The 17,365-nt window shown below is 36.1% G+C and overlaps 1 protein-coding gene across 1 annotated transcript in view; it reads left to right on the forward strand.

Moving 5' to 3' along the window:
• CFAP54 (cilia and flagella associated protein 54) overlaps positions 1-17,365 on the forward strand; it is a 287,452-nt gene that overhangs the window by 138,414 nt on the left and 131,673 nt on the right. The window contains exons 36-39 of the mRNA XM_039236623.1: positions 754-981; positions 9,566-9,789; positions 9,890-10,025; positions 13,781-13,889. Of these exons, the coding sequence (XP_039092554.1) occupies positions 754-981; positions 9,566-9,789; positions 9,890-10,025; positions 13,781-13,889 (697 nt within the window). The remainder of the gene's footprint in view (positions 1-753; positions 982-9,565; positions 9,790-9,889; positions 10,026-13,780; positions 13,890-17,365) is intronic.

Consider the following 17,365-nt stretch of genomic DNA (forward strand, 5'->3'; position numbering starts at 1 on the left):
CCTGCTCGCCTCTCGGAACTCAATTCATCTTGCTCTTGTTCAGTCCAGCCTTCTCTTTGTGATCTTGGCAGCACTGAGCTTGCTTGTCCCTTCCTCATCCCTCAGGTTCAACCTCCATCCTTGGCACTTGCTGCTCTCTTGGTTTCAAATGCTCTCCTCCTCCCAACACCCCTACTCTCACCTTCACATGATTTGTTTAACTCAACATTCAAGTCTCTGCTCATGTCACCTCCTCAGAGAAGACATTTTTTCTGACCACTCTATTTAAAAGGACATATTCCTCCATGCTTGTCAGATTCTGACCCATTTCTGCTTTATTTTTCTTTATAATACTTATTATTCCCTGAAATTACATTTTTGTCTACTTATCTAGTATCAGTCTCCCCTAAGAAACTGAAGCAGCACAAGGGCAGACCCAGTTACCCTTGCTCACCGCCACATTCCCAGAGCCTAGAACAATGGGAATGTTAGAGTCAGACTGCTGGTGTGCACATCCTAGCTGACCACTTAGCAGATCATGACCTTGGGCAAGTTAGCTCCATGCCTCTGTTTCCTTATCTCTAAATTAAGTAGAATACTAGTGCATACTTATTTCATAGGAGCTATTGATAGAATTAACTGGGATAATGATATAAATGACATGATAGATGGTATTATTTTTATTATTGACATTATTTTTGCAGAAAGATGAAGTTGTTCAGAGATCTCTGTCTTTTGAAACTTTGGGATCTTTTGAATGTGTGTTTGTCTTAGGTTCTTGCTCATCGTGGAGGCTATTGGACTCTGCTTCAGAATTGCTGTCGGGCCTTTTGGAACTTTACTCAGGAGCTACAGATACTTCTTAAACAAGCAGTGGATCTTCATAAAACATTTCCTATTAGCCAGGATGCTTTCCTCTGTACCTGTGTTTTGCCATTCTATTTAGGAGCAGAATTACTTATTGACATGTTAATAGAACTACAGAATACCAATTCTATTAAGGTAAGGGCATTTGGGTAATTATTTTTATTGTATTCAATTAACAAATAATTTTTACCATGCAGCTTGGAATAAATGGAAATTAATATTTTCCATGAGTTCTTATTTGGCTTGTCTAGAATTCATTTGCTTCTCATTATTATTTGGTTCACAATGCACAGCATACATTGATGTTAATTACAAATATCTTAGCCTGAAAATTCAATTTTTTAAAGGAAACAGAAAGTAACATTTACTGAGCTTCAACTGCTGCATAAACTGTAATACATTTAATCCTCATAGCTTTTTTTTTTTTTTTTTTTGGTCAGAGAAAAAGCCCCTAAGATCAAATAGCTTTTCAATTCACTGCTTTTTCTTTCCTTGTTCTATTATTCCAGATCTCATAGAATTTGCAGTGTCTTAAAATCTACACACTACGGGGCGCCTGGGTGGCTTAGTCGGTTAAGCGTCCGACTTTTGCTTAGGTCATGATCTTGTGGTTTGTGGGTTCGAGCCCCGCGTCGGGCTCTGTGCTCACTGCCAGCTCAGAGCCTGGAGCCTGTTTCAGTCTGTGACTCCCTCTCTCTCTGACCCTCCCCTGCTCACGCTGTCTCTCTCTCTCTCTCTCTCCTAGAAATAAATAAAACATTAAAAAAAAATCTACACACTATGGTTTAAAGCATGAAAATGAAATGGAAAAAAAATGCAAGCATAATATAACCTAAACACATTGAAAATTAATAAACACATATGCACATTGAGTCATGGAGTTTATAACATTTCTCAGTGTAAAATATATGAAAACAATAGCACAAAACATATGAAAAAATAGCATTTATAACATTTCCCGGTGTAAAATATATGAAAACAATAGCACAAAATATATTAAAAAAATAGCACAAAAGACTGAGAGTAAATAAAGTTAAACTGTCATTTTTTTTACATTTTATATAAACATAAAGTGGTACAATATTAACTATAAGTAGAATGTGATAAGTTAAGGATGCATTTAATAATCCTTAGAGTAACTACCAAAAAAAGAGAGTTAAAATCAATTGCAGTGAAGTGGAAGACTAAATAGTGGTCTGTTAATTAAAGAAGGCAGGAAAAAAGAGACAGAGGAACAAAAATACATGGGCCAAACAGAAAGCAAGTAGAAAATAATAAATCTAAACCAATTATATCAATAATTATATTAAACATAAGTGGTTTAAACACCCTAGTCAAAAGGCAGAGATTGTTGGATAAAAAGAAAGACACATATAGTTGACCCCCGGAGAAGTACTCTGAATGTAAAGAAATTGATTGAAAATAAGACAGTGGAAAGAGATATTACCATGAATGCAATAAGCATTAAAAAAACTGGTAAGACTTTATTAATATTAGTTAAAATAACCTTTAAATCAAGGAGTATTGTGACAGACAAAGAGAGACATTTCATAATGAGAAGAAGCTCAATTAATCAGGAAGGCATACTAATCATAAATGTGTATGCTCCTAATAACAGAGATTCAAAGTATACTTGAAGAGCTTCCAGGTTGGTGAAAGCATTGATGTATTAGGCAGTTGTAACCTGACTCTATGGGGAGAGGGCATGGAAGCTCCTTATCTGGGACCCTGCCAGACTGGGTACTTCTTTCATTTGGCTGTTCCTGAGTTGTATCTTTTATAATAAAACTGTAATCCCAAGTATAGTGTTTTAGGTGAGTACTAGCCAATTATTGAAACTGAGGCGGTTATGAAAACCCTAAATTTATAGCTGCTTAGTCAGAAGTGCAGGCACCTGAGACTTGTGGCTGACATCTGAAGTAAGGGCAGTTTTGTGGATGCCTGAGTCTTTAAATGTAGGGAGCAGACTCTCTACTACTACTACTACCACTACCTTAGTTCTGGGTAGGTAGTTAGTGTCAGAATTGAAGTGCAGTACATGGGTTGGAAACAGAGCACAAGTGCACGTGGTGTGCTTACCAAGGTAGATCATCGGCAGGGTAAAACAGTAAGTCATAATAAAATTTAAAAGACTAAAAAAAAGTATGTTCTCTGACCATTACCTTATAAAGAGATTAATAAAAATTAGGAAGAAAACTCTCCTAAGTATCTGGAAATTAAACCACACAGTTCTACATAATCCATGGGTCAAAGAAAAAACACAAGAGAAATGTAAAAATATTTCAAACTGATGGTAATGTATCAAATTTTGTGGTATGCACATAAACTGGTGCTTAGAGGGAACTTAATAGCTTTAACCATTTAATAGAAAAGAAGAAAGATATAACATCAATTATCTAAGTGTGCACCTATAGGAGCTTGAAAAAGAAGAGCAAATGAAAAGTAAAAAGAATGAAGGAAATAAGAAATGAAAAAATAAGAGCAGAAATAAGTTAGATATAAAAAACAAAGTTATTAAAGTTAATAAATTGATCCTTTGAAAATATTATTAAAATTGGCAGAATCCTAGGACAAAATTGAAGAACAAAAGTGAAGAACAAAAAGAAAGAAAAGCATAAATTACTGATAACATTGAGGAAGAGGGATATAACTATAGGTCCTATAGATAGTAAAAGAAAAATGAGACAATATTATGATCCACTTTTACTAATGGATTTAATAATTTAGATAAAATGAACACGTTTATTGGAAAGCTCAACTTAAATCTGACACAAGAAGCAATAGAAAAAATGAATTGCCCTAAATATAATAAAGAAACAGTTTATAATTAGGGACTTTGAGGAAAAAAAAAAACTCCAGGCACAGAATATTTTGCTGCAGAATTCTAACAAACATATAAGAACAAAATAATAAATCATATACCAAGTTCTTTTTAGCAGCAAAGCCAGTTTAACCCTGACGGATACATCAAAAAGAAAAGTATGAACCACATCACTCATGAACATAGGCATAAAAATCCTTAATGAAATATTATTAGATCAATCCCAGCAATATATAAAATATGCAAATGAGGTATATAATATGTACAGTTACACAAATGGATTTATCCCAGAAATGTAAGGTTGACATTTAAAGATCAATCAAGATCATTCACCATATTAATAGGATAAAGGAGACAAATATATGGCCATTGAAATGGATATGGCAAAAACATTTACAAAATTTGATATCGCTTTTTCCACCAGCTCCCCCCCACCCCCACCCCTGAGTGCTGCTCCAGCTGTGCGGCTCTTGTTCTGAACTCTGGGTTCCTGCTAAGCCAGGGCTGCTGTCCTCTTTCTCTGACCGCCATCATGATTATCTACCCGGACCTCATCAGCCATGATGAGATATACACTGACATCTACAGGATTCAGGAGGTTGTGAATGGGCTCTGCCTGGAGGTGAAGGGGAAGATGGTCAGTAGGAAAGAAGGTTATCATTGATGGAAATGTACTCTGCTGAAGGCCCCCAAGGTGAAGGTACTGAAAGCACAGTAATCGTTGACATTGATATTGTCAGGAACCATTACTTAGCAGAAAAGAAGCTTCACAAATGAAGCTTACAAAAAATACGTCATAGATAATAGGACATCAGTCTAAGGCAAACTTGAAGAACAGAGACCAGGAAATGTAAAACCTTTTATAACAGAGGCTGCAGACAAATCAAGCACATCTTTGTTAATTTCAAAAACTGCCGGTTCCCTATTGGTGAAAACATGAATCCTGATGGCAAGGTTGCTCTGCTGGACTACTGTGAGGATGATGTGACCCCATATATGATTTTCTTTAAGGATGGTTTAGAAATGAAAAATGTTAACAAAATGGCAATTACTTTGGATCTATCACCCATTATCATAACTGGCTGCTGCTTTTCATGCATCCACACAACACCAGGACTTAAACAACTGGGTGATGTCATCTTGATCTCTTCATTTCTTTTGATGTTGATTTATTTGGGGTGGGGTGATTTGCTTAAAGAAAAAAACGTATCATGTAGGTTGCCTAAAAATAAAATGCATTTGAACTTGAGAGAATATCTCTTACTTAATATATATTTAAAATAAGTGTCTTACAGTGTTCTTAGAGAAGATAGAGCCTGGCTGTAGACCAGAAAGCATAAGACTATCTTCATATATCGTCAACAGGGAAAGCTACTTCTGGGACTGATACATAAAAGAAACAAGAATTATAAGTCTTAATTCTAAGTTGAAGTAAAGGAAAAGACCATATACATAGAGCACCAAATGTGAAGTGGATCATTAAACATTTTATCATCTCAAAACAGAAGTAGTTAACTCTGGAAGAGATTATCAAAAGAATAACAAGAGACTAATACAGTTGGAAGCAAAACAAAAGCAATATCACTGATGTTAAAGACTCTCAGAAAACTAGGAAAACCTGATAAAAATTACTGTTAACATCATACTTAATGGTGAAATTATTGTGTATTTCCCTCTAGGACTGGGAAAAAGTAAGGACGTCTGCTCATACCACTTTTGTTCAGTATCATACCAGATATCCTGACAAGTGCAGTAAGACAGATAAAGAAACAAAAGACACACAGATTAGAAAGGAACACTATGAATTTTTATATAGAAAATTCTAACCTCTAAAAGGCAACTACTAGAACCAATAAACAAAATAACAGTCCATAAAGTCAGTATAACAAAAATAAATTGTATTTCTTTGTACTAGTGGAAAGCAACTAGGAAATGAAATTTTAAAAATACCATTCAAAATATCAAGTATCTAGGGATGTAGCCAATGAAATCTGTGTAAGAGATTTATACTTAAAATTATAAAACATTGCAGAAAAAATAAAAGAAGATCTAAATAGATGCAGAGATATATCATGTTCATGAACCCAAATACTTAATACTGCTAGGATATCATTTATTTCCAATTTGATCTATTGATTCAGAAAAGATTGATTCCAACAGACAATTCTGGGGGGTGCAAATTGACAGTTCATTTAAAAATTTATACACAAATGCAAAGAAAAGTGAATGGCCAAGAAAATCTTTAAGAAGAACAAATTTAGTGTGCCTGGGTGACTCAGCCAGTTAAACATCCTACTCTTGGTTTCTGCTCAGGTCATGATCTCATGGTTCAGGAGTTTGAGCTCCACATTGGGCTCTGTGCTGACAGTGTGGAGCCTACTTAGGATTCTCTCTCTCTCTCTCTCTCTCTCTCTTTCTCTCTCAAAATAAATGAATAAACACTTAAAGAAAATAAATAACAGGAACAAATTTGGAGAACTCTTACCCAGCTTTAAGGCTTATGAATACTATAGTAATTAGGAGAGTATGATACTGGCATAAAGAGAGAAACATATGAATGAAATAAACAGAGAATTTTAATAATAGACTCATACATATAGTCAATCAATATTTTACAAAGGTGTCAAAGCAATTCAAATGATCCAAAAAAGAAGTGACAAATCTCAAAACCCAGATGTATTCTTTAAAAAACTGTTTCCTACTAAAAGAAACAGCTCCTTGGTGAATCATAAAAGGCTGATTACCTTTCCTGTATGAACTATACCTGAGAATAACCAAATAGTTGATAGTTGATGAAGAGAATTTTTTCTTTATAGAACTTTCAAGTAAGAAACAAAGAAAAAATATTGAAATTCACATATAAGGATTTTCCAATTCCTTATAAATTCATGGAAGGATGAAATGTACCTGTGAAGTAGACTTGCTGGAAAAAAATCAATAAAAATAAATAAATCAGAGCAAGCATTTGAATCTAACCAACAATTTACAAAAAATCCAAGGGACAGAGAAACATTTGGAATGAAACCGTAGGGATGCATCAGTAAAATCCAGACTATGGGAACTCTACAGGACAAACAACCTGGCTTCTTCATAAAAAAATTGAAGTATAAAAAGAGGAGATAGAATCTATAGATTAAAAAAATCCTTGAAAGACATAAATGATTGCATTGTTTGGACCTTATTATGATCCCATTTCAAGCTAATGCACTTAAAAATTTTGTAAGATGTGAAGAAAATGTGAACAGTAATTATTCAGTAGCATTTTGGAGGACTTTTTTGCTAATCTCTTTTTTTAGGTAGGATTATATTATTGTGGTTAGTAAGTGTTAGAAATTTTCTTTAAGAAAAAATTTTTGAAAATTACACATGACCCATACTTAATCTTCAGAATTTAAAGACTGATCTTTACTATGCCAGAAACTTCACTTTACATATGCTATTTTGACCCCCAAATGCCATTCCTATTTATTTCTTAATGTTGTTAGGTAATGTTACCAAAATTAGGAAGCAAATAAATAATACCTTTTCCCCCTTCTTTCTTGACAATTGGAGATACAATGTCAGCTTTGTTGTTGATGAAAGCTATCTTGGATGATAGAGTAACCACAGAGGTCTTCCTTATCTTTCATCCCAGAAGTAAACTTACTGTGTAGATCTAGGCAAGACTAACTGATAGCAGATACCCTCCTTCTTCAGGGATGGCCCAGGAAATTTACCCATATCTGAATAAAGAATGTGTCATCCTAGAGGCAGGCAGGCTCTGATAGAGCAGCCACCTGGGAAAAGTTGAGTGGGACAGGCTTGATTTCTCCCACACTCACCCAGAGGATTGAGTAAAGGCCAACGGTGTCTTCGCTTGGAACCCTGAGGTCAAGGAAATGGAGATCGCCCTTTGTGCCTCTCTTTGCTGTTGGAAGTCTTACTATAGAAATCAGTGGATTAGAGGTATGGAGCTCATAGCATCAATAAAATGGAAACTACCTTTCATTGAGTATGTCCCATGTGCAGGGACTGTGCTAAGGAGGCAAATTCACATAGGTCACATATGACACACCTATTCATGCCAACACAGCCTGACTTGAGGTATACATATTGCATTGCACAGCCAGATGACTTCCTAGGTTTCTTCCAACTTCAAGGACCATGAATCTTGTTAGAGATGTTTGTTTTCTACTTTTGTGGACATCTCCCCTCCACCATGCATGGATTACCCTTTTTTTTTTGTTTTCAATTTTTTAATTTAAGTTCAGTCATTTAACATACAGTGCAATATTAGTTTCAAGAGTAGAATTCAGTGATTCATCACTTACATATAACACTCAGTGCTCATCATAACAAATGTTCTCCTTAATACCCATCATCCATCTACCACCCCACCACCTCCTTCAATCATCCCTCAGTTTGTTCTCTATCTTGAATAGTCCCTTATGGTTCATTTCCATCTCTCCCTCTCTCTTTTTCCTTTTTCTCTTCCCTTCCATATGTTCATTTGTTTTGTTTCTTAAATTTTACACATGAGTGAAATCATTTGTCTTTCTCTGACTTTGTCATTTGCATCATACTTTCTATCCATCTATGTTGTTGCAAATGGCAAGATTTTATTCTTTTTTTTACAAATAATTTATTGTCAAGTCGGTTTCCATATAACACCCAGTGCTCATCCTCACAGGTACCCTCCTCCAATGCATGGATTACTCTTAATGGTAACACTGGCTTAAGAGGGGCTGTTCTTGTGTTACCCAACTATTTGTTGGGCTACAACCTGGCTTATAGGTGGATATGAGGGGTTTTATCTAAAAAATTTCTAGGGGTATACACAAATGCATCAGGGACTCATGGGAAATTAATATATTAGTTACATAGTATCTCTTTAACTTAGGCAAAAGCAGGGTTTTCTAGATTTCCTTCTTCATAGGTTTGACCTTTGCATTGGGGAATTGGACATATTATGCTGCAAATGATGAATGTAAGCAAATATATTATGGAAACTTAATTATTTGTATATACTCAAACACATTCTTCCTCAAACCTTTATCTTATTGGTTTAATATCCTTACTTACATAGATAGTGACTATGTACCAGGAAGTATAGACCTCAGTCTTTGCTGTCTAATATGATAATGTCTAGACTGCACATGGCTATTTAAATTTAAACTTAAATTAATTAAGATTAAGTAAATGTAAAAGTTCAGGTGCAATAGTCATTTTTCAATAGCTCCAATATCCACACATGCTTAGTGGCTACTATATCAAACAACACATATATAGCACATTTCCATTATCGTAGAAAGTTCTGTTGAATAGCAATATTCAAGCTTGGATTTGCATAATAAAAACATTTAAATTTTTATGTCTTCCATTTCATTTCTATGTTATATATTAATATGTATTTTTATTTAATTTGTTTTTTAAAAATTTACATCCAAGTTAGTTAGCATATAGTGCAACAGTCATTTCAGGAGTAGATTCCTTAATGCCCCTTCCACATTTAGCCCATCCCCCCTCCCACAACCCCTCCAGTAACCCTCTGTTTGTTCTCCATATTTAAGAGTCTCTTATGTTTTTGTCCCCCTTCTTGTTTTTATATTATTTTTGTTTCCCTTCCCTTATGATTATCTGTTTTGTACCTTAAAGTCCTCTATGAGTGAATTCATATGATATTTGTCTTTCTCTGACTAATTTCATTTAGCATGATACCCTATAGTTCCATCCACATAGTTGTAAATGGCAAGATTTCATTCTTTTTGATTGCCGAGTAATTTTATTTATCCATTCATCCATGGATGGACATTTGAGCTCTTTCCATAATATGTTATATTTTTATCACCTTTGGTTTCCAGAACAAATGTGTAGTAAAATCTGAAAAAACACAATTTTTTTTCCATGTTCTACTTGCAGGCTATTGAAGAAAAAGGGGAATTCAGTGTTCCAAGCTGCTATGGAAATATTAAAAATGATAATGGTGGTTCTAGCCTTAATTTTGAGCATCCTTTGGATGATGTAAATGTGGTTGATTTGAAATGGATCCATGACTTTGTGTTAAAGGCTCTGGAGGTTTTATATCAAGTGGAAAAATGGGAGACTCTAGTATCACTTGCCATCCAGTTCAATACAATTTCACAGTAAGTATCACTGTAAGGGCAATTGAAAGTGACAAGCTTTAGTGTTAAAAATGTGTTTTCATGAATGTCTGCTTTTCAATGTATTTCTACCCTTGTCTAGTGAGAGATACACAGAGCAAGTGACACCACTCCTGGTATATGCACAGCGCCAGCTTCTTCTAAGAATATCTAAGTTCAATGGCCCAGATATTACCCAACAACCTTGTGCAAGATATGAAGCTGAATATGAAGAGAAGGTGAATTTGGCTCTGTTATTCATGCCTTGTGACTTCTAATGAGTGTACATATTAAATATGAAAATTTAGGGATCAAATAAATATTATTTTCACTGAGGCATTTATCATTCATAGCAACAAATATTATCGAAAGTCTGCTATGTGTCAGTATTTTCCAGGTACAGGGTAAACAAAAACTAAGTCCTTGTCCATAGGAAACTTATGTTCAGGTCAGAGCTGAGGTGTTTGTTAGGTACAGTGAGGACATTGTCTAGAGCCACAGTACTTTTAGAGGCCCACTAAATGTTTTAATTTTTTTAAAATATGAAGACAAAAAGTAACTTTTAGGTTAAAGAAAATGTTTTAATTTTTACTATTAATATACTTGTATTTATGCCAACATCATCATAAAATACAATTTTTGATATTTTTATGGAGGTGTGGTCTCATGCAGGCAAAAGTATCTAAGGCCCATGAAAGTCACGGTGCAGCCTTGAGTTAGGTGGAGAAAAGGGAAGTAAATTCTTTCATTTATTAATGTAATAAACGTGTATCGACTATCTTATACCAGAGCCATTGCATACAGTTTTACAGACTGTGTCCTGCCCAAGGGTCCCTGGAATACGTGAGGGCTGTAGTCTAGTCCCTGCCTCACACACCAGTCTGTGTGCTTGTGGCGTTGCAGTGACACAGTGGGGACTCCGTTTCCTTCTCAAAGAGGTTCCTTATGGCCCTTGCATACAGTTGCCCCCTGCATATTCCATGCAGTGAGAATACAGTCTAAGTTCTTGCTTTATGGAGTTTAATTTTAGAGGGGTAGAAGTAAGGCCAGATAATAAACATGTAAACAGATACATTAAAAAGACTTATGGTCATTATGAATTTTCTGAAAAGAATAAAATCAGTCAATGAGATAGGTGGGTGGGTGGTGGAAACTTCAGCAAGGTGATCTGGAAGGCCTCTTCAGGATGGTAACATCTGATGAGAAATAGCCAGTCATACAAAAGAAAGAGACTTGCAGCCCAAGGGAAGAAGGACAAGGGCAAAAGCCCTGAGGTGAGACGGAAAGAAGGACTGGATGACTAGAATGTAGCAGATGGGGGAGAGGGTAGAAAGAGGGGGGCTATGCTTCTTCTTCTCCTCCCCAGTGTCTCATACTCTCCACATGCTCTCCCTTGGGGAGCTAATTCAGTCTGTGTCTCTAAGTACCATCTTTATGCTAATGTCTCTTGAAATTACAGCTGAGTTTTTCTTCTGAGTTCTGTGTTGACATGTAATTGCCTATATCTGTCAGGGTTCAACCAGAGAAGCAGAACTAGTTAGATCTATTATCTATCTGTCTGTCTACTTTTCTATCTGTCATCTCTCAAGATATATTATAAGGAATTGTTTTATGTGATTGTGGGGGCTGACCAGATAAGTCCAAAATTGTAAGGTGGACAGTCAGGCTCATGAGTGGGAAGGAACCCTACAGGTATAGCCAGAAGCTGTTATCCTTAGGCAGTTAGTGAGGGATGATGCACTGAGGAAAAAGCAGTTGTAGACCTGCATGCTATTTGGAGTTTGGAGTCTGGAGACCTCCAGCACATCAAGGACTCACCTGCTTAGGTCAGGCCCCACCAAAGATAATTTATTTAGCTTAAAACAAATTTATTAGGGACTTTAATTAGTATGAGCAAAATCCCTTCATAGTGGCAGCTATATTAGTGTCTGAATAGCTAGGACGAAGTGTGTGTATGCTACAAAATGGCTACTTCCCTCCCTTTTGTCCTCGTAGTTCAACTTAACCAACCTGACCCACCAAAAAACCATCATACTACCTAATCAAAGTCATCTTTTAGACGTTTATTTTATTTTATTTTTTAAATAATTTTTTAAAATGTTTTATTTATTTTTGAGAGAGGGAGAGAGACAGCGTGAGCAGAGGAGGGTCAGAGAGAGAGGGAGATACAGAATCTGAAACAGGCTTCAGGCTCTGAGCTGGCTGTCAGCACAGAGCCTGACATGGGGCTCAAACCCACGAACCGTGAGATCATGACTTGAGCTGAAGTCACCTTAACTGACTGAGCCACCCAGGCACCCCTAGAAGATTAATAAACTTCTGAAATTTAGTATACCTCAAACAAACCTATTCTCACAAGTGTTCCACACTTCAGTTGATGACAACACTGTCCTCCTTGTTGCTCAGGCAAAACAGCTTAGAGATATCCCAGACTCCTCTCTTGCTCTCATACCTTACTTCAAATTGGTTATCAAATCTTCTACCTTCAAAATGTATTCAGAACCTGACCATTTCTCACTGCCTCTATCACTCTTTCTCTGATAAAGTAGGCAGTGTTATATTTGCTTGGAGTCATGCAATGACTTCCTAATCAGTATTCTTGCTTCCAACTTCCTTGAACCCCTGCTTCTGGCCTGGTCTATTCTCAATACAGCAGTTAGGATGACCTTTTAAACCCCGAAGTCAGATTGTGTCATTCCTCCCCATTACACCCTATAGCAGCTTCCCATCTGATTCAGAGATGAAGTGAACATCCTTATGACAGCCTTAATGTTCCACATATCCTCCCTACCCCCCGGCCCCCGAGATTTCCAGTGGCTCATCTCTTATTACTTCCCTGCAGAATTCAGCTACTCTGTTCTTTGAGACGTTCCTGTCTTGGTATTGCATTTGCTGCTCCCCTGCTTGGAATGTTCCTCCCCCAAATATCCACACTGATTTTTACCCACCTTTCTCTAGTCCTTGCCAAATGTCACTTTCTGTATGAGATAAAGAAATTTATGGGATATTCTGTATGAGATAAATGTATCTGATATAAATTTATATACCTGTTTGCTCTATTTCTGTCTATAGCATTTATAACGTTTTAATAGACTCTATAATGTACTTCCCTATTTTGTTTATTGTGTTTCTACTTCCTCTAGAATAAGTTCCATAAAATAGGAACTTTGGTTTACTTTGTTCACTATATTATCCTTGAGCTTAGAGAAGTGACTGACACATAACAGATTTTCAGTAAAGATTTATTTAATACAGCTGGGATGGGGGGAAGACCAGGTCTAATAGGGTCTTAATAGGCCACAGGAAGGAATTTGCATTTTATTAGACTGTTTATGTCTCATTGTACACACACTTACAATGGGCAATAAAGGAGCAGCATCTACATTACACTGAGATTCAAGGAGGTCTGTATTTTGAGAAATAGGTTAGTTCGAGGAGCAGGAATGGAGAAACAGAAAGATCAGGTTCTTAGGCGTTTTAAAAGAATTTCTTTTTGTCTAAAGTTTTTCTGACTTCAGATATTTTACAATTTTAGGACTTAAGTATCTGTTAGAGAATAAATTTTTAAAATAGTACAGAGGAAGTTAGTTCCAAAAAACCTCACCAGGGAAGTTCAAATTGAATTAATTATGAGTAGGGTGAAAAAATCAGCCACTGGAAAAACAGCCTGTATTTTGGATATGATATTAACTTGCATAATAGAAGATATATTTAGACTTGTGGATTTATAGAATATCAGAGAGTCATATTCTAATTTCTCTACATAATTTGCCTAAAGCTCTTCCAGCTGTGCTGTACAATAGAAATATAAAATGGTATATAGCAGCTTTTTGTCCTGAAAGTTCTCATGATCAAATGCTACTCTGCTAGTTTTTATTTGTAGCATCCTATTGTACTTATTTTTTCTTGACAACTGAAAAGTAAGATAAACATCTTAAGTAAGCTAAATTTTTAGCTATAGATACCTACATAATAATTGTTTTCCTTTTTAAAGATAACCTGCCGAAATTTCATTGGGAAGCAGCTCAAGATTGATCATCCAACAAGCGAAGAGAAAGATTCAGGAAACTGCACAGATTTCTTTAAAACCCTTATCTATTCAGGTTGGAACCACTTTAGCTTGAAGCTTTTTTTTTTTACAGCAAGGTTCACTGTTGTGCTCTGCATGTCACATCTTCCATAATTCAAATGTTTGCCAATTCTCTTTCACAAGTTTATTGGACTGAAAATAACCCATTTGATATTTACCATCTTCTGTTGCTATAAATGTCATGTAAGGGGAATTAAAACACATGTTTTGATTAGTTTAATCTGTAAGTTAAAGAAGGGAAAGAAAAGAAGGAGAAAAAAATTATTTAAAAAATAAGCATGGAAAAAAAACTGTTTTGCACGTTTCCACTGTTTTTATCTCACTTGGGAACTTTTCAAATTGACCTTTTACTATTTTCTTTCACGCTGTGTCTAGACTTCCATAATAACTCCCATAATCAATATAGATAGTTCTGTTGGCTCTATCACAGTTAAGTTGTAGGTCTTTTCACTAGAGCACAGGAGAAGATGTGAGGACATCATGGCTCCTTTGCTTTTAGCTGAGAAGCCCACTTGGAATATTTTGACAGTGCACCCTGTAGGAGAGGCAATAGAAAAAGATGAAAATGGAGATAATGCCTTCTCACAATTGCACTTTTCATGTGTCTCTGTTTCTGGTATAGGAAAGGAATGCAAATCTTTCCTTTGACATGTTAGGATTCTTTCATTTATTTATCTATTGATTTTATGCATGCATGTATGTATGTATATAATCATTCATTCATTTAGTACATCAGTTTAGGTGGCCATTCAGTCATTTAGCAAACATTTACTGAGTGTCTGCTGTGTGGTAAGTGCTGTACTAGGTCCTGAGATTACCAAGAGACTAAAAATTTAGTAAGACTAAAGATTTATTATACTGGAATTTCCAACCCATTGAAAGAGACTGATAAATAAGCCAGAGATTATAGTATTGGGTGATAAGATCTGTCATATTATGACTACCCCTGCTGCTTCCACTGTAAGCAGTAGTAGTTAACAGCATTGCTGTGCACGTAATTTAATGGAGCTAACGTAAAAAGGAAAAGGCAAAACTGAGGTTAGAATGGTTGGCAGGAGGGTCTTAGAAGGCAGGATAAAGAGATTCAGATTTATCTGGAAAGCTGAGTGGGGCTAATTAAAAGGATTTAAAGAAGGAAATAAATGATCATATTTGCACTTTTGAAAGAACCTCAGGCAGCAGCATGGGGAATGAATTGAAAGCATGCCGCATGGAAGCAGAGGAGTGGCTACTCCTAACATGGGTATCAAAGGCATGATGAAGTCTTGGACTTAGGTGACGAGAATAGAGGAGTAGACAGACATTAGAGAAAGGCAGAAGAAGTCTACAGGACTGTTTCTAACCTGGTTAGACGTAGGAGGGAGAGGTCGGAGATGCCTTGGTTTCTGGCTTGGGTGGTTAAATAGATGTGATGTCTTCATGCTACAGGAAAAGTGAAGGGAGCAGCAGGTGAGAGAAAGTCACTTTGAAATTACTGAGTTTGAGGTGCCAGGATGATAACTGAGTAGAACTATCTAGTATATGCTTAGATAGACTGGCCGGGCACTCAGCAGATTTATATTTTCATCATCAATGTATTGGTGACAGTTGAAATCAGGGACTTGTATGAGGTCACTCAGGGAGAGTTCTGTGGATATAGACCTAAAGATGGCTTCACTTTGGAAGCTGAATCATTCAAAATGGGTTATGCTATACAGCAGTAGTAATAAACAATCCCCAAATCTTATTGCTTTCATGCAAGGGAAAGTCCATTTTATTGCTCATCATAGGTTGATGTAATCTCCATCTTGAAACGGACTTCCATGATGGTTTCTGAGGCAGGAAGGATAACACTAATTTACCCTCTAGAGGAGCCATACAGAGAGGATGGGCAGAATGGAAGGAGAAATGGGCCCAAACACAGGAATGTTTATGGGTGGTAAAGGCAGAAGTTGAAGGTATCCTCATTGGGTACTGAAGATTTTATTAATAAAGCAAGGGGTTGAGAGCATAGCCAAGGTTTCTAGGGTAGGAGATTTCAGGAGCACTGTGAAAGAGTGGTCTGGACTCTGAGGGAAATAGTAGGAAGACAGAAGGGCTTCAGAGCAGTGTGGAGAATACAGTTGAGTGAGTCGGTAACCACGAACTTGAGTTTTACCACTAACGATAAATCAGAGTATCTTCTCATACTCATTGAACAATGGAGTTCTAATCAGGTTGTGATTTGTCCTGGGTATATGTTCTTCTTTGCTTGATCATACCTGTCAAACCTCTGGAGATCCCTCAATTTGAGATCCATAACTCAGAATGTGATTTATATTATCCCTTTCATCCTGAAAAGAATGGGCAACAAATATGAGAAAATGTGTCAAAAATGCTTATTATCAAAAATGATGGCTAGTACCTAAGGGCTAAGAAAAACATGCCTAGCAAACTTCTAGACCTGTGTGGCTAGTAGGTCTTATTGATGATGGATGCAATATGTCAGAAAAGCACTTTGCTTAGTTGTTAAACTTAACATTTGGAAAGGCAAGATTGTGGGTGGTGAAACAGAGAGAGAAAGGAAGGTAAAACCAGACTACCATGATTATTTGGGTTAATTCTCAATGTGGTGGAGGTATAGTCCATTTGAGCAATGACTACAACAGGAATATAATCTAAAAAATATTGTAATGGTAGTAATAATGAATTGGGCCAGGCACTATATTTAACACATTATAACCATTAGCTTTAAAAATCTTTGTAATCTTAAGAGGTAGATATTATTATGCTTACATTACAGATGAGAATGTTAAATGTTACTACTAAGTAGTGGACTATGATTCAAACCTTAGTCTGTCTGATTGCTTAGCCCATATGTGCTCCACTAAACTACCTGGCCTGTTCACCATTTGTCTCCTTTCAGATTAGTCTCTCCTCTAAACTGATAGCACTCAAAAAATTTTTGCTATACATCAGTGGTCATGGGGCGACAGATACTTTATCTTGACCTATTGTGGTAGTATGGTAGTTTTTAGATGATCCTGCATACTAATAATAAGTTTTACATTGGTCCATTATCATTAAAATCTTGGCATCAGATTTATAGCTCTTTGTAAGACTCTAGGACCTTTGTGACTAGGAGCATATTTTGGCCCACATTTTTGGGCTTATTTGGCAAAGTTTTAGGATGGTGATTTTTTTTTTTTTTTAGTGTACTGAACTCAGATCATTTTAACACATGGATAAGCATGATGTATCTTATGTATATCCTCATGACATGTTTGCAATGCTTTTTCAAGACCAAGTATACTCTTGATGGTTTCCATACCAGATTTCTGCTTTAGAATATCATAGGTTTTCTTTTGGCGTAACAACAGTGGGTGGTAATGCTCAATACATTTAATTCTTCAGAACAGATATTGTAATGCTCCAGTGCCTACAAACATTCGGTGTTCTCATTATTTAACAGCATTCTATTCTCCCTCTAACCATTTAATAATGCATATGTAATTTGGTATAGTCTCTGTA

This window comes from Hyaena hyaena, unplaced genomic scaffold (assembly GCF_003009895.1).
Source record: "Hyaena hyaena isolate Hyena2069 unplaced genomic scaffold, ASM300989v1 scaffold_113, whole genome shotgun sequence".
NCBI lineage: Eukaryota > Metazoa > Chordata > Mammalia > Carnivora > Hyaenidae > Hyaena > Hyaena hyaena.